Source organism: Taudactylus pleione, unplaced genomic scaffold (genome assembly GCF_031769625.1).
Source record: "Taudactylus pleione unplaced genomic scaffold, aTauple2 ptg000026l, whole genome shotgun sequence".
Taxonomy (NCBI): Eukaryota; Metazoa; Chordata; class Amphibia; order Anura; family Myobatrachidae; genus Taudactylus; species Taudactylus pleione.
Window position 1 is genome coordinate 41,236,904 of NW_028284428.1, and position 21,032 is coordinate 41,257,935.

The window sequence follows — 21,032 nt, forward strand, 5'->3', positions numbered from 1 at the left end:
TGCTTCTATCTCCGAAGTTTGCTTTGCACCGTTACAGGTCCTACTTCCTTCGAAGACCTTAGGACTGTTGATGGGGAAGTTTGTCACACTTTTCGTGAGGCCTGCCTAAGGAGAGGTTTGTTGGAGGATGATGTGTAAACAAACATTCTTAAAATCCCGGGCAACGCCGGGTACTCCACCTAGTTATACAACAATTTGTAGTTGTGTCATTTAAAAATAAAAAAATTGTTATTGTCAAAATTCATCCACTGTGGTGGCTAAACAGTTTTGTTTACAGTATATAGTACTATATTAAAATGTTTGATATAGTGAAATTATGCCAAATTTTTAATTCCAGACCTCGCTGGGTTGTTCCAGTTTTGCCTAAAGGTGAATTAGAAGTTCTTTTAGAAGCTGCTATTGATCTTAGTAAAAAAGGTAAGTTGGGCAGAATCAAGGACCTTGTAAACACACTTACTTTCTTAAAATAGTAAGAGCGCACAAAGAAGCTAGAACTCAATTGTCACATGCGTTTCAGCTGGTAACTTGCTCCAAACATCCAATACTTCCTCACCATTTTACTTGTATTCGGGTGAACTCCAAGTTTGCTTGCATTTTAGCGATATTGTATTCTATATTTCGAGTGACACATTGTCTGTTTCAAGCTTAAATATATGTTGGGTTTTATGTATTTGCCACATATCTTTAACACATTACATTTATTTGCTCTATGTAGGCCTTGATGTGAAAAGTGAAGCTTGCCAACGATTCTTTAGAGATGGTCTAACAATATCTTTTACAAAAATTCTCACAGACGAGGCAGTGAGTGGCTGGAAGTTTGAGATCCATGTAAGTGCTAGGTTTATAAGGTTCTAGGTGACTAGTGGTTTTAGGTGACTAGTTTTCTAGATATAAATGGAAACTGTAATGTAATATATTAATGTCTTATAATTTACATATCTTTTTTTCCACATTTTCTCTGTTTGAGTTGTTCTCTTATGTTAACAGTTGTTTTGTAACCTGTTTTAATGTTTTTTGTGCCTCCATCTTAATCTGGGCGTTACACTTGTTACCGCATTGCACTGATACATCGTGTGTGCCATACAGAGAGGTGTAGCGTGTTGCCATGGCGCCCGGAGCATGTGTGTGCCACCATGCCCCTCACCCCTAACTGTGCCAGGTAGGGGCTGTGTCCAGCATGTAGCGGCAAATTACAGGGAAAATAAACATTAGGGGCAGTTTCAAACTGGGGTATGGAGGGCTAGATATATTCCAGCCCACTAAAGTAATTCCACTAATAAAATATATACAACAGTAATATAACATTAATATAAGCAATATTACACTATATGTACTTTAATAGAATGTCCCCAATTCACATTAAGCCACATACAAAGCCCCAAATTCCCATGCTACACAATAGTGCCCCCAATTCATATTACACTACACAGTAGTCTTTTATTCACGTTACGCCACAGTAGTGCCCATTATTCATGTTATACCACACAATAGTGCCCCTTATTCACATTATGCTACACAGTAATGCACACAATGCACATTATGCCACACAGTAGTGCGCCTTATTCATGTTATGCCACAGTAGTGTCGCTTATACACATTATGCCACACAGTAGTGCCCCTATTCACATTATGCCCACAATAGTGCCTCTTTTTGATGTTATTCCACAGTAATGTTGCTTTGACACATTATGCCACAGTAGTTTCTCTACTACTTTTTATGCCACAGTAGTGCCCCTTATTGGCATGTGGCATCAGAAGCCGGGGGTGATTATGGAAGAGGACCGCCTCCTCTTCCCTCTTTGTTATTGCTCGTGGCTCCATCCCTCCTCACTTCTGCTCAGTCTCAGAGCCAGATTGTATATACTGTATATAACTACATACAGTATATAAATTCCTTACACACCTCTCCCACCCTGAATCAGATCCATCCCCCTCCCTCACACTCTCCCACACACAGCTCGTCTTCCTCACTCAGCATTCCTCCCCCCAAACACACAGCGCTCCCCCCCGTCACACACAGCTTTTCCCACTCCCACAGCTCGCTCCCCCTTCACACAATACCCACTCCCCTCAAACATACACAGATCCCCCTCACACAGATCTGTGTGTGAGGGGGATCACGCGCACATACGGCTCCCCTCTCTTCAAACACATGTACATCTCTCACCCTCAATCTTCTCCTATGTCTCCTCCTCAGGGCGCAGGAGATCAGACATTCGACGGGGGCGGATCACCTGCTGAGTGAAACAGAGAGATCAGTGACTCCATACTGGGGGCGAGGTTTGGGCCAAGCTATAAGAGTTGCTCCTCCCACATCATGCCTCCTGTCTGGAGTCACTGATCTCTATGTGCTTCAGGCTCTGCAGGTGATCCACACCCCATCGGATTTCTGATCTCCTGCACCCTGGCCGAGCAGGCGCCCGGAGCATGAGCTCCACTGGGACTCCCCTGGAATGCATGAAATATAATTGCATATAGTAAAAACGTGCTGAAGAGACCCAGTGTCTCAAAACGCGTCGGTAACTACACCTGTAATCACTTCCAAGGACTCTGGACTTTTTCTACAGGATCTGACTTCCGTTTGGGTAAAGCGTAAGGAGCATTGCAGGGGGCAACCCTGGTACCCTGCAATTCAACACCCGCTAGCTCCCCATCACCCTTCGGGTATGATATCCTGAACTTTTTTGCTTACCAAGTGTACAATTATAATTATTTATTTGTAGATTGCACCATGGTGCTTATTTTAACCACAGGAGTCATATTTCCTGCTGTAATCAGAGCCCACCAAACCTGACATTTGTTTTATGTTCCATGTCTTTATCCATCCTCAACTTTTCTTATGGAGTATATAGTGTTCCCTCTAGCTCCGGCGCGCGCACGGGCATGCCCGCAACCGAGAAGGGGGCGTGGTCATCGGAAAAGGGGGCGTGTCTATAAGACGCGTCCCCTTTTAGTCACTCTTGGGGGCGTGCCCGGCACTTACGGACACGCCGGGCAGCCCCCAAGCCCTGCAGACCGGCGTCTATTCTCCGGCGGTGACCGGGTCACCGCATGTTTCTCCACCCGCGGGACACTGCGTCCCGCGGGTGAGAACGGCTCCCGCAGGCTGTGAGGGCAGGGCGCTTTTTGCCCTCCTCCTGGAGGGCAGGGTGCTTTTTGCCCTCCAGAAGGAGGGCAGGGTGCCGCGCCCCGCTAAAACAGCCTAGCGTGAACGCTAGAGTATATTTACATAAATATAGATCATTCACCTATTGCATATGTCTAATGTCAACGGCGGATACCTTTTTTTTCTGCATTATCCAGTATTTGGCAACCGATCCTGTGAATTCTCATCCTCTTTGAATCTACAGCACGTTTTTACTGTATACATTTATATTTCATGCATTACCCTGTATTCATTATTAAATTTCATTTTAAGTCTACACTGACCTATGTCATCTATACGGTCGACTCTGTCACAGCATTTATGTTGAGGAGCGCCTAAGCACATTGTGTGTCTACCTTTAGACACACAATTCAGACTTTGGTTTTCACTAGAGAAAACCCATTACCATTCACGGCCCGCTTACCCTCAACATGAGCGCCCGGTTTCACCAACATACCACAAAATCTCAACACTGTATGATATGTACGATATATGCATCCAGTCTGCGTCAGGATGGTATGTACCTAGCTTTAATCTTGTTCCTATAAATATGTAAGCTATACATCTAAACATTGGATCATTGCATGCTGCTTCAAATATGCCATGTAACCCACCCACTCCAATTTTGATTAAATTTTAGATATACGCTTTACCATACCAACTTGAATGCCCTGTCAAATTAAAATTTGTAAGGACTTAGTTTTTTTATTCTAAGGGCTTAAAGTTAGACATAGTGTCAAAAATGTACGGTTGGACGCAGATATTGGGTTAGTCTTTATTACCTTTATTTTTTTATATAATTGAAGGGAATAAAACTAATACAAAGCTTGACATGTTTACAACTGGTACTCCTTTTCAACCTGAATTTTTTTTTTTTTTTTTGTTTATTTTAATAACCCCTTACATTATGAACTTTAAGGTGCAGAAATAAAACCAATGAGTGTTTAAAACATTTTATATTGCAAAGGTTTTTTTTTAAATGCTTACAACATCTTAATACTGAATGGTCTATACATCAATTACAAGGTGTAAATGTTAATGGTGTTGCTTAGCAAGCTTTGAAAATTAAAATTGTTCACACACTTGATAAATTTGCAATAGGAAACTTGATCTTGTGAGTCAGTATCATGGGTGTGAAACAGTGTTTGTCTCAAATTCTTATATATAACACTAAAAACACTGGTAAAGCAGAGAAATACTTGTGAAGACACGCTAACAAAGAACTATAATAGTAATTTTAATGACAAATGTAATCTATCTCAATTAATATAATAATCAACACATCTTTATCTTGATTACAAATATATTTCATAGCAAGCTGCTGATAACAATATAGCCATTTGGAGTTCTCAACTTCAGGGTTCCAATTGTAGTAGTCGGCAATATGTAATGATATATTGAACTTCAAGTCCAGGATGTATATTGAAAAGGCACTGTCTTCAACTGATTGTGGGAAAGTTGTCAGACAGGTTGGCAGCTGCTGTTATTCCCAGGTACGACACATGCGCAGGTGACCACCTGGTATACAGATCTCCACTGTCTCTCACTGCTGCAGCGTCTCCTTCCCAAACAGGAGAATGGTGAAAAAGACACCACTGTTGTTGAGCTCTAGAAGTACTCCAGGGTAATCCTTACTAGCTGCTATTTAAATGTAGATATCGGCTTGTGTGCAACCTACTGATGCGTTTCGACCCCTACATTCAAGAGGCTTTATCAAAGTGGTATCATGGGTCAATCTGTATCAAATCGCCCAATTCAAAATGAAAAAATATATAAATTTGCCAGGGATTTCTAGCTGGTATCGTAGAATGTTTACAATGTCATCAAAATTGGAATTGGTGGAATACATAGCTTAATGTTGGTTGATACTGTAAATTATATGGTTATTAGAACTTCATTCTGTGACCATATAGAAGGATGAAGCTGTAGATGGTCATATTTTACTGTTTGATCTGAATTCTATAATCTGTAATAGTATACAGTAGGGACTGGTTTCTCCCTTATAATGCACAGGTTTCCTTATAAACACTAAAGTAATAATGTCGGCACTTGCTGCTAATACAGATTAGTCATAGGCATTTGTACAGATATATCAATTGTGCATTTGGCATGAACAACCAATGCGATCATTGGTGTGGTGTCATTCGTTTCTGAGGGCATTTTATGGTCAAGTTTTTGCCAAGGGAAACTTCAAAATTTCCTACTCTGAAATGTATGTTTTCTACATATGTCCTGGGATGGAAATATATTCAGAATTGTAACACCTTTGATTGGTTTTGTAGTGTTCAGATAGGTTTACGACCATGCAGTACTTTTAACTTGTTTGGGTCTAGATTTACAACAGTAAAGTAAGATATCCTCTTTCAGACATGACTCTAATAGGTGAAATTACTATCTCTATACAGAGGTGTATTATTAACAACACTCATCGCCTTGTGGAACTGTGTGTGGCCAAGCTTTCCCAGGATTGGTTTCCACTTCTTGAACTTCTTGCTATGGCCTTAAATCCTCATTGTAAATTTCATATCTACAATGGTACACGTCCATCAGAGACCGTTCCAGCTGGAGTACAACTGGCAGAAGATGAGCTGTTTGCCCGTCCTTCTGACCCACGTTCCCCGAAGGTGAGTCTTATCTGAACTTCAGAGTTACGTGTCGCGGTTATTGCATTTATATTTATTGCATCGATTGTCTCCAGAAGAAGATAAACTGTTAAAGTTTAACATTTTTCTTCTTCTATTTCCAAATGTATATACGGAAAATGCCATGTAACATTTTATTTATTGTTATTCTATTCAATGTACCTTCTTTGTTATAGATGGCAGGACAGCCTGGCATGCATGGGAACGTAAGAATCCCACTTATGTCTACACCTGTGGTCCAGTGATGCTCCATGGCTTGCTGCACATTTTATGTACTAAGCTAATTTTGGTTGCAAGGGATGCTCCTATTCTAGTACAGTCTCTATTTGTAACTACTACACCTTTTTAAGAATGTCCTTGGGGGGGAATTCAATTCGGCACGATGCTGAACATCCTCGGGAGGGAGCTCCCTGGGCTATTCAATTCACTGTGCTCTCTACTTTGTCGGAGAGCTGTTAAGTCGGACTATGCTGGTTCTCTCGATTTAACCTGGGTGTTTAGTCGTGAGAACAGGCATTCTCCGACTAAAGTGCCGGCCGCGAAGCTGTTAGCGCATCGCTAAGCTGGCAAACAGCTGTGCGGCCGGACCAAATAGCCCAGTGAATTGAATAGCTCTGGTATCTCCGTCCCGGGGCTATTCAGCATCGCGCTTAATTGAATATCCCCCTTTGGGACTTGAAAAGGTGATTATCGGTCTTTGTGGTAATTAGGTTGTGGAGTTATTTAGGTGAAGATATGTCCTTGCTCATCTAGCCTCAATACGCCATGCAGCGCGACATGCCTGGTATGAGTGAGCTGCAGGTCCCGTGCAACTCTGCTAGCGTTAGACGTCTTTTTTTTTTTTTTTGCCAAAAATGCATCGGTCGTCTAGACCATGCTGATTAATTTGATATAAAGCTGTGGCCGCTGCATTGTAGAACTTCACATACTGATTTAGAGACTCCGTTGCGCATATAAAATTAATCAGCACAGCCTCCTGATACATTGTGACTTAGACACATTTTCAGCAAAAAATGATGCCTGGTGCTAGCAGAGTCTCATGATACTAGGCACGCGGAGAGGGGCTGTTTAGCGTGACTGCACCAATGACTAGTTAGGACACATTTATTTTTTTTTGACAAGGCAATTTTGGAGTTTTTACCGGTTTGTGGTGTCCATGTTACCAGTCCTATGTAGTTTGCGCTAGTAATTTATGTTTCATGCAGCCTGTGTAAACTATTAGATTATTCAAGACCTAAAAACTACGCAGAGATACCAAGCAATCACTTTTGTTGTCTAAGCACTTGCTGAGTTCCCTGCAGCAGTCAAAAAGCAATGTGGCCTCTGTTGTGTTTAGTGCTTAGCAGACTCATGTTGGGATGTATACACACGGGATGTAGTTACCATGCCGGTGCATAGTATAGCTGTTTTCAGAATCTCGATAGCAGTCGGAATTCCAGCTCCAGGATCCCGACCATCGGCATCCCAACTGTAAGTATTAGGGTTGAGGGACGGTTAGGGTTAGGCTCTAGGGGGAGGGTTAGAGCTAGGCTGCGGGGAGTGTTAGGCTACTTACATTTACGTGTCTGGATTCTGACTGTTGGGGTGTCACTGTCTGTATTCTGACCGCCGGCATCCCATACCCAACTCATACACACTATTGGGACAATCAGAAAATGTATTTTATACTCTTTGAACATAGTGTGGGGTTTACCGCCCAATGTTTACTAGTTAAGCATATAGAATTTTTGGAGAAAGCCAGGCGGGTGTTTAGCAGTTAGTCCATATGCACTTGAAAAAACTTGTGGTTTAAAAGTGAAGACCTTACCTTGTAATGTTCGTACTTTCTTAAGAGTACTAAAAGTATACTCTTAAAGCCTCCCTGCAGCTTAGTGTACAAAGTACAGAATATTCCTTCTAACACTACAGTTATTGTTGTAACTGACATGAAGTACACACTTGTCATAGTGTGTTCTTGTGTTCAAGTCCCTTTGCTTACATTGCTGTATCAGCTAGAGAGCAATTATGTAGGCTTTTAGAACGTGCACAACACCTGAGTTGGTCAACTCTGTAACTCGAAGCCCATGCAAATGTATTCTATAGATTAGTGCATTAGAAGGTTCAATTTGTAGCAGTGAATGACTAGAACTTAAAGGTCCATAACACAGACCAAGCCAAATGTAGACATTGCGTAACTGAAGGCTGCAGTTCCACAAATTACAGGGTAAACAGTCTCCACTTAACATGACTTAATGCCACTGTGACATCTTCATTTTTAATCTCAAATAGTCACTGGCATCACTTTTACCATATTCTATCTGCAGTGTCATCATGTTAAAGCATAATAATATATCAATTTCTGTGTGAGCTTTTTACAGTCTACTAAGTGGAAAATCACAGAAAGGTATCACATTTTTATATTGGTGTTGTCAAAATGGCTTGTGTTTTCGGTCGCATAAACTGTGTGTTTTTGCACCTAGAAAATGGTTGGGTATATTTCCGCATGGTGTAGTTTCCCATTACAAATATTTTAAATGTTCTCTAATGTGAAAAAAACAGGGATCCCAATGCAATAGTTTTGTGTGTGTGATACCAGGTTGTAACATTGGGCCTGATTCAGAGCCGGACGATCTGACCAGAGCGCTCGCTCTGAATCAGGGCCCTCCTCCATGAAAATGGAGCGGCCTCCTGGCCGCTCGTATAGCTGTGGGTGACCACCCACAGCATATGCGAGCGGCCAAAAAGATGGTCGCGATGGTCTTGACCTTCGCGACCATCGGGCTTGCGACGGAGACCCTGCGGTAGGGTCTCCCTGCCTCAAGCCCTGGAGTGATTTTGGCTCTATCAGAGCCAAAAATCACTCCCACTGACATCACTAGTGATGTCAGTGGGGCCGGCTTCAGACGGTAGGCGTTCCCATGGGAATGCCTCCGTCTGGCAGGCACGCCCACCAAAGGGGGCGTGCTGTCAATCAACATCAACAGCACGCCCCCTTTGCTGCGAGACCCGGAGCGATGGAAAGCCCGTCGCTCCCCGGGTCTCGCGCATGTGCACGACGGGAACATCGACCCGCTTGCGAGCTGCTGCTCACGAGCGGGTCTGAATGACCCCCATTGTCCGTGTGTAACAAGGACAATAAATGGTGCTTTTTACTGCCCAATCATTAAGTATTGTGAAAGGATATGTGTATTTTGTTGGGAATTTATTTAGTCTCTGTAGGTAAATTGTAGCATTTATATTTACCTTACTTGTAAGTTTGCTCCTCACTTTACCTATGCAAAAAACAGAAGAATGCATGAAACCCTCTGCTGTCAGTAACTAAACAGTACTGTAATATCTCCTTGTTCCATGTAATTGTTTATTTTTTCCCCACATCTATCACTCATCATTCCTCTGTGTTCTAATCCATTTATTTATGCAGGTTTTTTTTTTCTTGTTATCTAAGAGACTGTCAGTCACTCCGGTGCATTTTATTTTTTTATGTACAATCTAATGATTTCTTCCGCATGTCACCGTAAATGTAAAGCTGGCTGAAAAATGAAAGGTGACCACATTTTGGTGTGACCAATCAGATCGCTTGTGGCGATACTGAGACCTAATAGTGCATTTGGAAGATTGGAAGTCGCACAAGCCAGTTAGTCAAAAACAAAACGTCCAAAATTGATCTGTACTATTTTGAGCCTACTGTATTGCCCTGATTTTGGCTGTGACCTTCCAGTATGCATGGTCAGCATGACTTAGGGAACCTCCACCACTCCTAAATAGCTGTATAAGCTTGTCTACTCTTAAGCTGGGTTCACACTGGGCAATATATCGGGCGTTCAATGAAGTGGGCGATAAATCTCCAGCTTGTCGGCGGGTGTGTGCTACTGATATGTCTGTGAACGTCGTCGTTCACATACATCACATATGCTCTGCTGCACAGCAGATGGCCGATATATCTGCAGATATATCGGCACATCTGGCTGTGTACTGTAGGGACCACCGGTGACTGACAGCTTAACTGGGCGGGCAAATTCAATTACCCGCCAAGTTGTAATATCAAGGAACACGCATCGAGCAGCCAATCGGTAAGTCTGTATAGGCTGATCCGTCTGCGCAGTGTGTACCCAGCTTTAGCGTGGGAAAAGTGCAGCTAGCATTCAAGCTAATTTTGTTTAATTTAAGCAGCTCATTACTTCAGGCGTGCTTTCTTTTTTATTAGTAGTTTTACTTGTTCTAACTAGTATTAATGTGTCTATGAAATACAATATAAATTTTGTTGTCAAAAAATAAAATACTTTAAATTCTTAATATGTATATTTATATATGGATTTCAAATTGAAAGGCAATCTAAATAGGTATAGTCTACCAAGGAACATAGTTGTAATGTGTGTGTGTGTGTGTGTGTGTGTTTTAATCACTAAAAACTATGTATGAAGAATTGTCTGTGTTATCCTTGCTAAATAACATCTGGTGTGAGTTACAGTATTGAGCAAGGCTCTTGGTAAAGGTAGGAGAAGACTGCATACCACAGTATTCAATACTGGTGCAGTCTGTGGTACCATGCTTAACATTTTTCACATCATGCACCTAGAACAAGATTTAAGAACGACCACATAGGGGTTGAGCAATTGCCAATTTGTTAGGCCCCAATGACAAAGACTTCTATATTTTTGGGAGAGACAACCACCTTCCTCCTATCTTTCTGCAGGCACAGCATAAAATGAAAAAAATAAAAAAAAACAGTGAATTATTTGATTTTTAATTTGGTTATTTTTTTCTCCTCTAACAAACCAGCAGTTTAGTTTGTCTACACTGACATTTCATGGATAATCGCCGCACTGATGTTTACATAACTGCAAGCTTAAATGTGTGTGAATTGATGAGTTTTCAGAAGTGTTATTTCATATCAACAAATGGAAATATATCTATTTGCAACAACTACCTTAAGTGACTAATGTTTCTTTTTCATTTGAAGGGTTGGTTAGTAGATCTTATAAATAAGTTTGGAGCATTAAATGGGTTTCAGATCCTGCATGATCGATTCATGAATGGCTCTGCATTGAATGTTCAAATCATTGCCGCTCTCATAAAGTAAGTTGCAAAATTCCAATTTATTATATTTAAATTATTTGTTTGACATTTAAAAGACCTCTGTGTGATTTATAGGATAAGGTTGATTCTACTTAAGGAACCACTTTACAAACTACAAATATACTATTTGGGACGTATATTTATCTATTTTTATGTGCCTCTTGATGAGAGAGTTGTCCTTTATTTTGACTCTGTCATATCCATGATTCATAGACAGTGATAGATGGAGCCAAGCATGGCAGATGCTGGTGCCATCTAGCTATAACTCAGAAGCAAAGATGAAGTAAGAAACTAAAATTATTTTTAAATCCATAAACTTTAGAGGTTTTTTTTCTCTCAGTTCAGAGCTGTCCGATGATATAATGGCCTCCAGGATAGTTTAGATCTGCCCCTTATTATTTCAAATCCATCTGGGAGGATACTGTATATGTATGTATGTACAGTGTGTTTGTATATATGTGTGTGTGTGTGTGTGTGTGTGTGTGTGTGTGTGTGTATATATATATATATATATATATATATCTTTTTTTAAATAAAACATTGAGCTTTAAAGCTAGTTGGAGAACAAGTCAGAACTTTTGTGATATACATTTTGTTTGATATTGTATTTATATATTTGTTTTGTTTCCTCTAGGCCATTTGGACAGTGCTATGATTTTTTAACTCTCCACACAGTCAAGAAGTATTTTCTTCCAATTATAGAAATGGTTCCTCAATTTCTAGAAAATCTAACTGATGAGGAGTTGAAGAAAGAAGCAAAGAATGAAGCCAAAAATGATGCTTTGTCCATGATAATAAAATCCCTTAAAAACTTAGCTTCCCGTGTTCCAGGGCAAGAGGAAACTGTAAAAAATTTAGAAATTTTTAGGCTTAAAATGATACTTAGGTAAGTTGTGTGTGTGGATATATAACATTCATATTCCATCTGGTTTTAAAAGCCTCCATTCACACTTAATCATATATGTGCAAATGTTTTTGTGCTGTGCTCGATTTTGGAATATAATACCTCATAGCTCTCTATCAAATAATCAATCTTTATTTTACATAATATGAAAAAGTAACACTATTTGAAATAGTAATAAAATTATGTGATTATCCATAAAGGGGAAATTCAGTTAGCAGTGGGATTTACCATGGAATTTTTTCTTTCATGTCAAGTTCCCAAAGCTATTCAATTATATCATGCGGTAAACCCTGTGGCTAATGCATGGTAATGCTGGGCATACACGGCCAGATAAAATGTCTTTCAGACTGACAGACATTTTATATGGCCGGCTGCCAGCCGCAGATGTCGCCGGCATACTCACGGTGTATTCGGCGGACATCTGCGCTCCGCCCCCGTGGGAGGAGACATTTCCCTGTTCCTTCCATAGGAAGGAACACAGGAAATGTCTGTCTGTCGGCCGCGGCTGGGCATACACTGCCTGATGCGGCCGACAGTTTAACGGGAAATATCGCATCGGACGGGCATGCTGGACAATCCGGCATGCCCGACTGAGCAATATTTAACCCTCGGTCGCTCCCCCACACGCTACAATTATCGGGGCGATCTTTTGATATCAGGCGGATCGCCCCGATAATTGTAGCGTGTATGGCCAGCATTAGGCAAAGATTCAGGGTAAAGTGTTGGGAGCACTAAAACAGAAACCTGCATTAAGTGCAACCTCTGGGCATACTGATTAGCTACTTACTCTCAACCCAGGAGATAAAAGCCGGCAAGTACCGCTGCTTGTTGAATTTCCCATTAAGTCAGGGAATAAGCCACCATCAGTAATTTGATTAGCAAATGGTTTTTCTCTAGTAGTACAAAGATTGAATAAGGTTAAAAAGTGCTCTAGTTGATGTACATGATGTAATATGTATTATTAATCCAATAAGCATAAGAAGAGTCTCAATTGTACTAAAATAGTCACTTTTTCGACGTTTTGCGTTGTTATACAAGGTTCCAATCCTAATCCTTCTGTATGTTCTCCAATAACCTGGTCTCTCCACTCGGTTTTCACACTATTACCCCTCAGCGTCAGTAGCTCATACAAGACAAAAGTGGGGAATACGCATATAGTGTAAAAACATAGACATTTATTTCAATATAGCATGAATAAAAATTGTTCGCGTACCATCAGGGACCTTTTATGAAAGGCACAATTTACAGCATATAGGGGTTTTCTGCTCCCCCTATTTGAGCAATACCTTCCCACAGTAGGTTCTGGATGGCACCTAGGTGCTGTATCCTGTGGTGCTGCCATCCAGAACCTACTGATGGTACGCAACCATTTTTTATTCATAATGCACTGATGGTGTTGCGCTAATTGGATTTGTAATTACAAATAAATACTTAATGTGGCAGAAATGAATTCAAGACACCAAATAAATCTACCATGAATTTAATAAATACACAATAAGCATATCAGTAATGGTATACAAATGACATATAACAATCACCTTATTGTATATTGCATGTAAACTGTGACCAATCTTAATCCTTTCAGATTAAGATTGGTCACAGTTTACATGCAATATACAATTTTTTTTATATTTTTATGTTTTCTTTAGTAAACCTGTCAGTTATGCAGCTTTCTATTAAGAATCAAGAGGTTCCATGGTAATATATGATAGTCTGTACAGACTTTTACAATATTAAGGTGATTGTTATATGTCATTTGTATACCATTACTGATATGCTTGTTGTGTATTTATTAAATTCATGGTAGATTTATTTGGTGTCTTGAATTAATTTCTGCCACGTTAAGTATTTATTTGTAATTACAAATCCAATTCACGCAACACCATCAGTGTATTATCTTTGTTTGGGATCATCAGCAGGTGATCTTTTATTGGGTTTAAACAGACCCATAGGTGTTTGCAGCTGTTGTCTATTATTCATTGTAGTTTATTAGCGCCAGACTGTTGTTTGGTGGGACATTTTTTATTCATGCTATATTGAAATAAATGTCTATGGTTTTACACTATATGCGTATTCCCCACTTTTGTCTTGTATAACCTACTGACGCTGAGGGGTAATAGTGTGAAAACCGAGTGGAGAGACCAGGTTATTGGAGAACATACAGAAGGATTAGGATTGGAACCTTTTATAACAAAGCAAAACGACGAAAAAGTGACTATTTTAGAGCAATTGAGACTCCCCTTATGCTTATTGGATTAATGATACATATTACATTATGTACCTCAATTAGAGCACTTTTTAACCTTATTCAATCTTTGTGCATATCTTCTTTGTGATTGGTGAAAATCACACAGGTTATTAGCTGCCTGGTGTAGCGTGGATCGCAAGCCTTCATTATCTTGTATTGCGTTTAGAATTTTCTCTAGTAGTGTTGGGAGTAAAGCTCCTCTTAAAAGGACGGAGAACACCATAGAGTAGAAAACCCCTGTGAGTTTATATCCAGCTAAATATTGGAAACTTTCATTCTTATTTTGTCCTGAAAATTTACTTTTCCGAGGAACACAAATATGCATGAAAATGCTTCTCTTCCAGGTTGTTACAAATTTCTTCCTTTAATGGAAAAATGAATGCACTTAATGAAGTGAACAAAGTTATATCAAGTGTATCGTACTATACACACAGACATGGCAATCCGGAGGAGGAGGAGTGGCTGACTGCAGAACGCATGGCAGTAAGTATGACATTCACGTTTCATACTAGTAACATCAGACCATTTCATTTATGATTTTCTGTTTAATTTTCTCCATCATGTTGACTGTTGCAGATATTCCATATTCACGTTAGACCCCATTACAATGAGTATGTTTGTGATTTGTAATGCGCTATTGTGCCTTTAGTACCTTTCTTAAGTCACACTCCAAATACACACATTTATAGCTGTTACTATAAAATAATAAAATGGAGCCTGGTGCATACTAGAGGAGTGAGGTGTGTTAATCAAACACTCATTTATCAATATCTAATTTAGTTTATTGGGGCAAAAGGCTCGTTTGTTAGGCAAGTTAACTGAAAGTGTAATTATCTGTTGACATACCTTTGTAGATGGAAACTTGTTTGTCAAACTGTTTTGAAAGCAAATTGTCTCAAGCCTTAAAAAAATTCAATGCGTTTAACAGAAAAATGGTTGCTTTACGAAATGTTCTTAACCTATTGAGATTTTAAGAACCTCTTCTTCTTTTTTTTTTTTCTTTCTTTTTTTCTTTCTTTCTTTGTGTTAATGTAATAACATTTTAGGAATGGATCCAACAGAACAATATCCTATCAATTGTTTTACGTGATAGCCTTCATCAACCGCAGTATGTGGAGAAATTAGAGAAGATCCTTAGATTTGTCATCAAAGAAAAAGCCCTAACACTGCAGGATTTAGACAACATTTGGGCAGCACAGGTGATTTAGCTTTTTTCTTATTTGTTTTTAGATGATTTTTTTTTTTTTTGTTATTTTGTGTCCTGCTTGCTTTTTGACCTAACTCCAGTCTTCCTTATTCCTACATGTCAGTGGTGGTTGTGAATTCATTTTATGGAGGCATCTAGGGAGAGAATTGCAACATTTTATTATTTAAAAATGCACTTTTGAAAATAAAAAAATCTCTGCCTCCCATGTAACTTGCGTAAATAAAAAATTAAATTTGTCCATAGTACCAAAAGAAACTCCTATGCCCTCTTCCCTCCTAAAAATGTAATTGTGTACAGTAAAAACTAAGTGGCCTACTAACAAATGATCCCTGGTAACAAACTGTTTATTACATGTAGAGTGTTTATCTTTACACATATTAAGCATGTTATTCTGCTTTTTCTTTGCAGGCAGGAAAACATGAAGCCATAGTAAAAAATGTCCATGATTTACTTGCTAAACTAGCGTGGGATTTTTCCCCAGAACAACTTGACCACCTTTTTGATTGTTTCAAGGTAAAAAAATGCTTTTATATAAAAGCTTCAATCGGATTTGTTTCATTTTCCTTTTGATTTTCTAGTAGGTTGATTTAAATGGTTTACAGGCAGATTATTTGAGACTATGGGGCGATTCAGTTAGCTGCACTAATTTACCACTGGCTAATTGATTGCCGGGGGCTATTCATTTAGCCATTAGCCCCACTTAACGGTGATTTATTTTCGGGTCTAATGAGACCAGAAAAGATATCCCAGATATGTGCTGTTATTGGGGGATAACAGCCACTTAAAGCCCAAATCCATGAGGTTTTCATGGATTCTGGGTGTTAAAGGTCAATAACCTGAGTTAACGTACATTAACTTGTTCATTTAACAGGCATTAATACAGGCATTGGGTGACGAAGGGAGTCTAATTGAATATCGTCCGAGGGTACCTCCCTTTTTCTCCACTGATAATTTATCCGGGGCTAATTGAATTCCCCATTTTATGATGCTTTCTAAGAAAGGTTACCTAGCCTGATATACACAATTAGGATAAATTTGCTAAAGACTATTTTCATTGCCCATAGTACTAATGTATTTGTGCACTCAGTTTTCTCGTATCTTTTTCAAATGGGTAGGTTGCAAAAACATTAATCCCAAACCACTTTATGCTTTAGAACAGGACTGGCCACCCTGTGGCTCATCATCTGTTGTGAAACTACAAGTCCCAGCATGCTTTACTAGCTGAACGGTGGGAGGGTTTGCTGGAACTTTTAATTTCACAAAAGCTGGAGAGCCACAGATTGGCCAGGTCTGCTTTAGAACAATTACAATCCATGATTGGGCTGTAACTAATCTGAGTTTTCAGACATAAATTAAAACTGCAAAAGCAATGTTGTACATCTTTTTGTTTTTTTTCTTTCACGCTCCCCTTTGAATTAATTTATAGTACGTATTTTGAGGTAACTTTTTATTTTGTCTCCTTATTTCTAGGCCAGTTGGACAAATGCAAGTAAAAAACAACGTGAAAAGCTGCTGGAGTTAATACGGCGACTAGCGGAAGATGACAAAGATGGAGTAATGGCTCATAAAGTGTTAAACCTTTTGTGGAATTTAGCTCACAGTGATGATGTACCGGTTGATATAATGGACCAAGCCTTGAGTGCCCATATTAAGATTTTGGATTACAGCTGCTCGCAGGTTAGTAAAGTAGGTTCATTTTTATATCTTGGGTATTTTGCTGGGTTATATTTTACACCACTGATGATGGCATATGACACTTTTTATCTAGGTTACTGTGATTTAAATAAGTATGGATTTTCCATAGACACTAGTTAGAGCCGTATTCAATTAGAGCGGATCCGCAATACTTTTCCGCCTCCCAGACTTTTCGCCTACATCGCGTCTTTTGTAGGCGGAAAAGTATAGCGGCTGTGCCCGCTTTACCCCGAATTCAATATGGAAGTACGCGAAAACGGGACCCGGCAAAACTTGAACAGGCGGAAAGTACTGTCAGATTTAGGGAAATCAACCTGACACCCCCCAAATTATGCTCTGACATGGGGGTTACCTATGGTTACCCCCGATTTGGCTTGCTGAAGGTATTTGGTGTTTTTAAACTGGCTCAATAGCTGCTAAATAGCGTTTTTGTATAAGTGGTGAAGAATAGTATTCAGGAGTATTTTTTTCCAGAAAATAACTTATCCCAGCAAATTTGGGGTACTTGAAAATGGGGGCCAGCATATTTAAAAGTTGCTAAAGTTAAGTTGAAAAAATCGTGAAAAATCCACCTGCCGCAAGCACCTGTAATAAAAAAAAAAAACCTCCCCGAGCCAAGTAGCTAGTTTTTAACTTTGTCCCCCAACATTTTTTTTACGCCACCAAATTCAAAGTGATTTTTTTGGGGTGTTAAGTATTTTTTTAAATTTTTTTTGACAGTTTACCTTTGGGGGACTGTAAGAAGGCTGCATGGGGGTTCCCGCAACGTTGCACCCCAAAACCCCAATTCTGCACTTTTTTCTGCCTCCCATTCATAGGCGAAACTTTTCCGCCTGTTACATTGCATTGACTTTCCGCCTAGGCGGAAAGTCTTTCAAATTGAATACGGAGTAAAATCAAAACAGGCGAAAATAACGTCATCGACGAAAATGTTTTCGCTAAAAACACGCGAAAAAGGATTTTCGCTTCAAATTGAATATGGGCCTTAGTCTCTTCCTACTGTATGTCTCAGCATGTCCTGATTGTGGCAGGGATTGTATATGTTATAATGTTTTTAGCAATGAAAAGCATATGAGTAGGTTTCTTCTTTACTCGAAAAATACAGTTGCTGGTTTTTTGTTATTTCCTTCTTTTAGGATCGAGACACGCAGAAGGCTCAGTGGATAGATCGCTTTATAGAAGAACTGCGTACAAATGACAAGTGGGTCATTCCAGCACTGAAACAAATTAGAGAAATCTGTAGTTTGTTTGGTGAAGCGCCACAAAATTTAAGGTAAGATTCCAAAGTAAACTTTTTACCTTCAAATATCAAGATGCACAACTTTGTCTAAATGTTGTGAAGCATAAATTTATGACAAAAAAGAAAGTTTTTTTTCTTTAGGTTTTATTATTTGCTTTATGGACTTAACCTAGATTCCATGGGGGAATGTATCAAGCCTCCTAAAGTGGACAAGTAGAGGTTGCCCATAGCTACCAGTAAGCTAGTAACTACCATTTATCAAGTACATTTTATAAAATGATGGGTAGAAGCTGATTGGTTGCATTGGCCAACTTCTCCAATTAACAACTTCTTTACTCTTTAGAAGGCTTGTTACATCTCCCCCTATATGAGCTCTCTGTGTCATATCTTCTGCATGAAAATCAGAATTTAGGTTGATATGAACTCTGCTTCTATTTTATACATATTTTTAAGTATTCTGAGTCTCCTAACTATGTTGACAAATGTTTAATCTTATTGCTTCATTATATTAAAGTTTATTGTATAACTTGTGGTCATAAACGTGTCTCGGCAGCTACAGAATTGTACTTTACATATCTTACACACTAGGACGATGGATCGGCCTTCCGGACGATCCGCTGTCTTATCTGACAGTTAAGTGCATACACATTTTACAGATCGTCAGCCTGATGTGTCGTGCCTGACGTCACAACTGGGTGGGCATTTACATGTGCCTGCCCAGTTGTGATGTCAGTCTCCCGCGGCCTCTGCAGCAAGTGTACAAGTGGTCGGCTGGCCGCCCGTACACACAGCAAGATGAGCCGATATATCTGCAGATATATTGGCCATTGGCTGTGCTGCACAGCTGACGCTATATGTCTTTGAACGACATGTATCATCTGTATACACTAGCCGTCGGCCTATTTGTACCCAGCATTATGCCACTAAATAAGATGACCTTTGGTTCATATGTTAAGGGCCTGCTTTCTGAGGAGTTACTTCCTCTTGCTGTGTCCATGAGATATGCTTCTGAGCAGTGCTTTGTTGTTTTCTCACACCTGAGACCTTGAACAAAACGAAGGCATTAAAACACAGCGAGCAAAGCAATCCGCTTGTAGTAGATCTGAAATTATGGCAGCATATTGACTATTGGCAGGATATTTAGGAATAATGGTGATAATTATTGCTAGACTAAGGGAGGAATCCAACTAGCCACGAGTTTTACCCCACAGCTAATTGATTGTGCTGCCCGATTCAATTATCTACGGGAGCGCCACACACTAATTACCAGAGGCAGGATATTTCATGAGTCTCAGGAGCTGCGAGGAAAACTGTTAAAATAAAGATTGTGCATTTTAACACACTGTCAAATCCATTGATGCTGCACTTCACAGGGAATCCAATGGGTTAGCTCGTGTTAACCCCTAGTTTACAGGGGATGCAATCGGGAAGCCGGATGACATTATACCAACAGCCGGCTTCCCGACGGTCATATCCCGGCGAGGGTGAAATGCCCGGCGTCTAGATGTAGACGCCGCTCATTTCCCCGGCGCCGGAAGACCGGTGCCCGGCATCCCGATCGAAGGGATGCAGCGCGCCACGAGCCGGCAGCCGCGGGGGGAGGGTTAGGTTTAGGGCTCCCGCGGGGGCCTTGGGGTTAGGTACCCCCCCTGGGAGGTTAGGGTTAGGCTAGGGGGAGGGAGGGTTGGGGTTAGGCACCCCCGGGGAGAGGTTAGGGTTAGTCACCCCTCCCGGGGGACTTAGGTTTAGGCAGCGGGGAAGGGGGGGGTTATGTTTAGGCACTTAGAGGGGGGATTAGGGTTAGGCACTTAAGTGGGAGGTTAGGCACCCCTAAGGGAGCGTTAGGGTTAGGGGGGTAGGTTAGTTAATACTTACCTAGGGACGATCGGGATTTCCAGCGCTGTCAGCTGCCGCTGCCGGGATCTGTTCCAGTGTCGGGCTGCTGCTGCTGGGAATCCGGAAGTATTTCATACCGATTCAATTTACTGTGCGAGGAAAAAGCAAATTCATTGAAATGCTAATTCTCGCGCGGCTCAATGAATTGGCTTGGGGTGTATCTCGAGGTTTATTGAATTTCCCCTTAATACATAGTTTGGCTTTTGCAGCAGCAGTGGTTGCATATAGCAGGGGATTTTGATAAAGTAGTATAGTGTTTAGTTGTGAATTGTTTGTAGCGTAATTCTGATTCTTTCATTGCTGGAATGTTTCTGTAGCAATGGTTGTGTAATCCGTATGGTAGAGTTTTTGGAAAAATACTCTAATATTTGCTCTCGCTAAAATAATTCAACGTTGCATAATTATTGCTGTATTTATTGTAAAATAATAGTGATCGATTTCTGGAATTTGATTATATAATTTCTGGAACCTGCTAGAAAGCGCCTTACTAACTTAAAATGTCTGTTTTGTTAAATATCTTTTGTAATCTGAGCTGCAGTGAATGTATTATTCTGATTGCATAAAAACTGTGCTTTCACATTTCAGTCAGACACAGCGCAGCCCTCATGTTTTCTACCGCCATGATTTAATTAACCAACTCCAGCATAACCATGCCCTTGTCACCTTAGTGGCTGAAAATCTCTCTTCCTATATGGACAGCATGCGACAATATTCAAAAGGTAACCAAGATATGTATCAGAGTCATTACTCCTCCATTACTCTTACTTAAAGTAAAGTTCCAACTTACATTTATATGATTGTGTTTTAATTCTTATCGATATACAGTGATCGCGCGGAGCGAGTAAAAAATGTGGGTCCCGGGGACCCCTAACTTTAAAAAATTGGGCTCGATTCTGGGTCCCATCACAATTTTTTTTTGTCTCACTGCATGTAGTGCATAACAATGCACTACAGTGCATATTTTGCACTGAGAATGACATGGGGGTCTATTCACTAAACC

General features: G+C 40.2%; 1 protein-coding gene across 6 annotated transcripts in view; it reads left to right on the forward strand.

The window, feature by feature from the left end:
* Nucleotides 1-21,032, forward strand: part of USP9X (ubiquitin specific peptidase 9 X-linked) — a 226,037-nt gene that overhangs the window by 95,278 nt on the left and 109,727 nt on the right. For 4 of the 6 annotated variants that reach the window (XM_088451702.1, XM_088451706.1, XM_088451705.1 and 1 more), the window contains exons 4-14: nucleotides 338-417; nucleotides 716-828; nucleotides 5,551-5,769; nucleotides 10,727-10,842; nucleotides 11,477-11,728; nucleotides 14,339-14,477; nucleotides 15,041-15,193; nucleotides 15,610-15,714; nucleotides 16,672-16,887; nucleotides 18,033-18,169; nucleotides 20,618-20,751. In XM_088451702.1, the coding sequence (XP_088307828.1) occupies nucleotides 338-417; nucleotides 716-828; nucleotides 5,551-5,769; nucleotides 10,727-10,842; nucleotides 11,477-11,728; nucleotides 14,339-14,477; nucleotides 15,041-15,193; nucleotides 15,610-15,714; nucleotides 16,672-16,887; nucleotides 18,033-18,169; nucleotides 20,618-20,751 (1,664 nt within the window). The remainder of the gene's footprint in view (nucleotides 1-337; nucleotides 418-715; nucleotides 829-5,550; nucleotides 5,770-10,726; nucleotides 10,843-11,476; nucleotides 11,729-14,338; nucleotides 14,478-15,040; nucleotides 15,194-15,609; nucleotides 15,715-16,671; nucleotides 16,888-18,032; nucleotides 18,170-20,617; nucleotides 20,752-21,032) is intronic. The other 2 variants (XM_088451704.1, XM_088451707.1) reach the window with 1 other exon arrangement.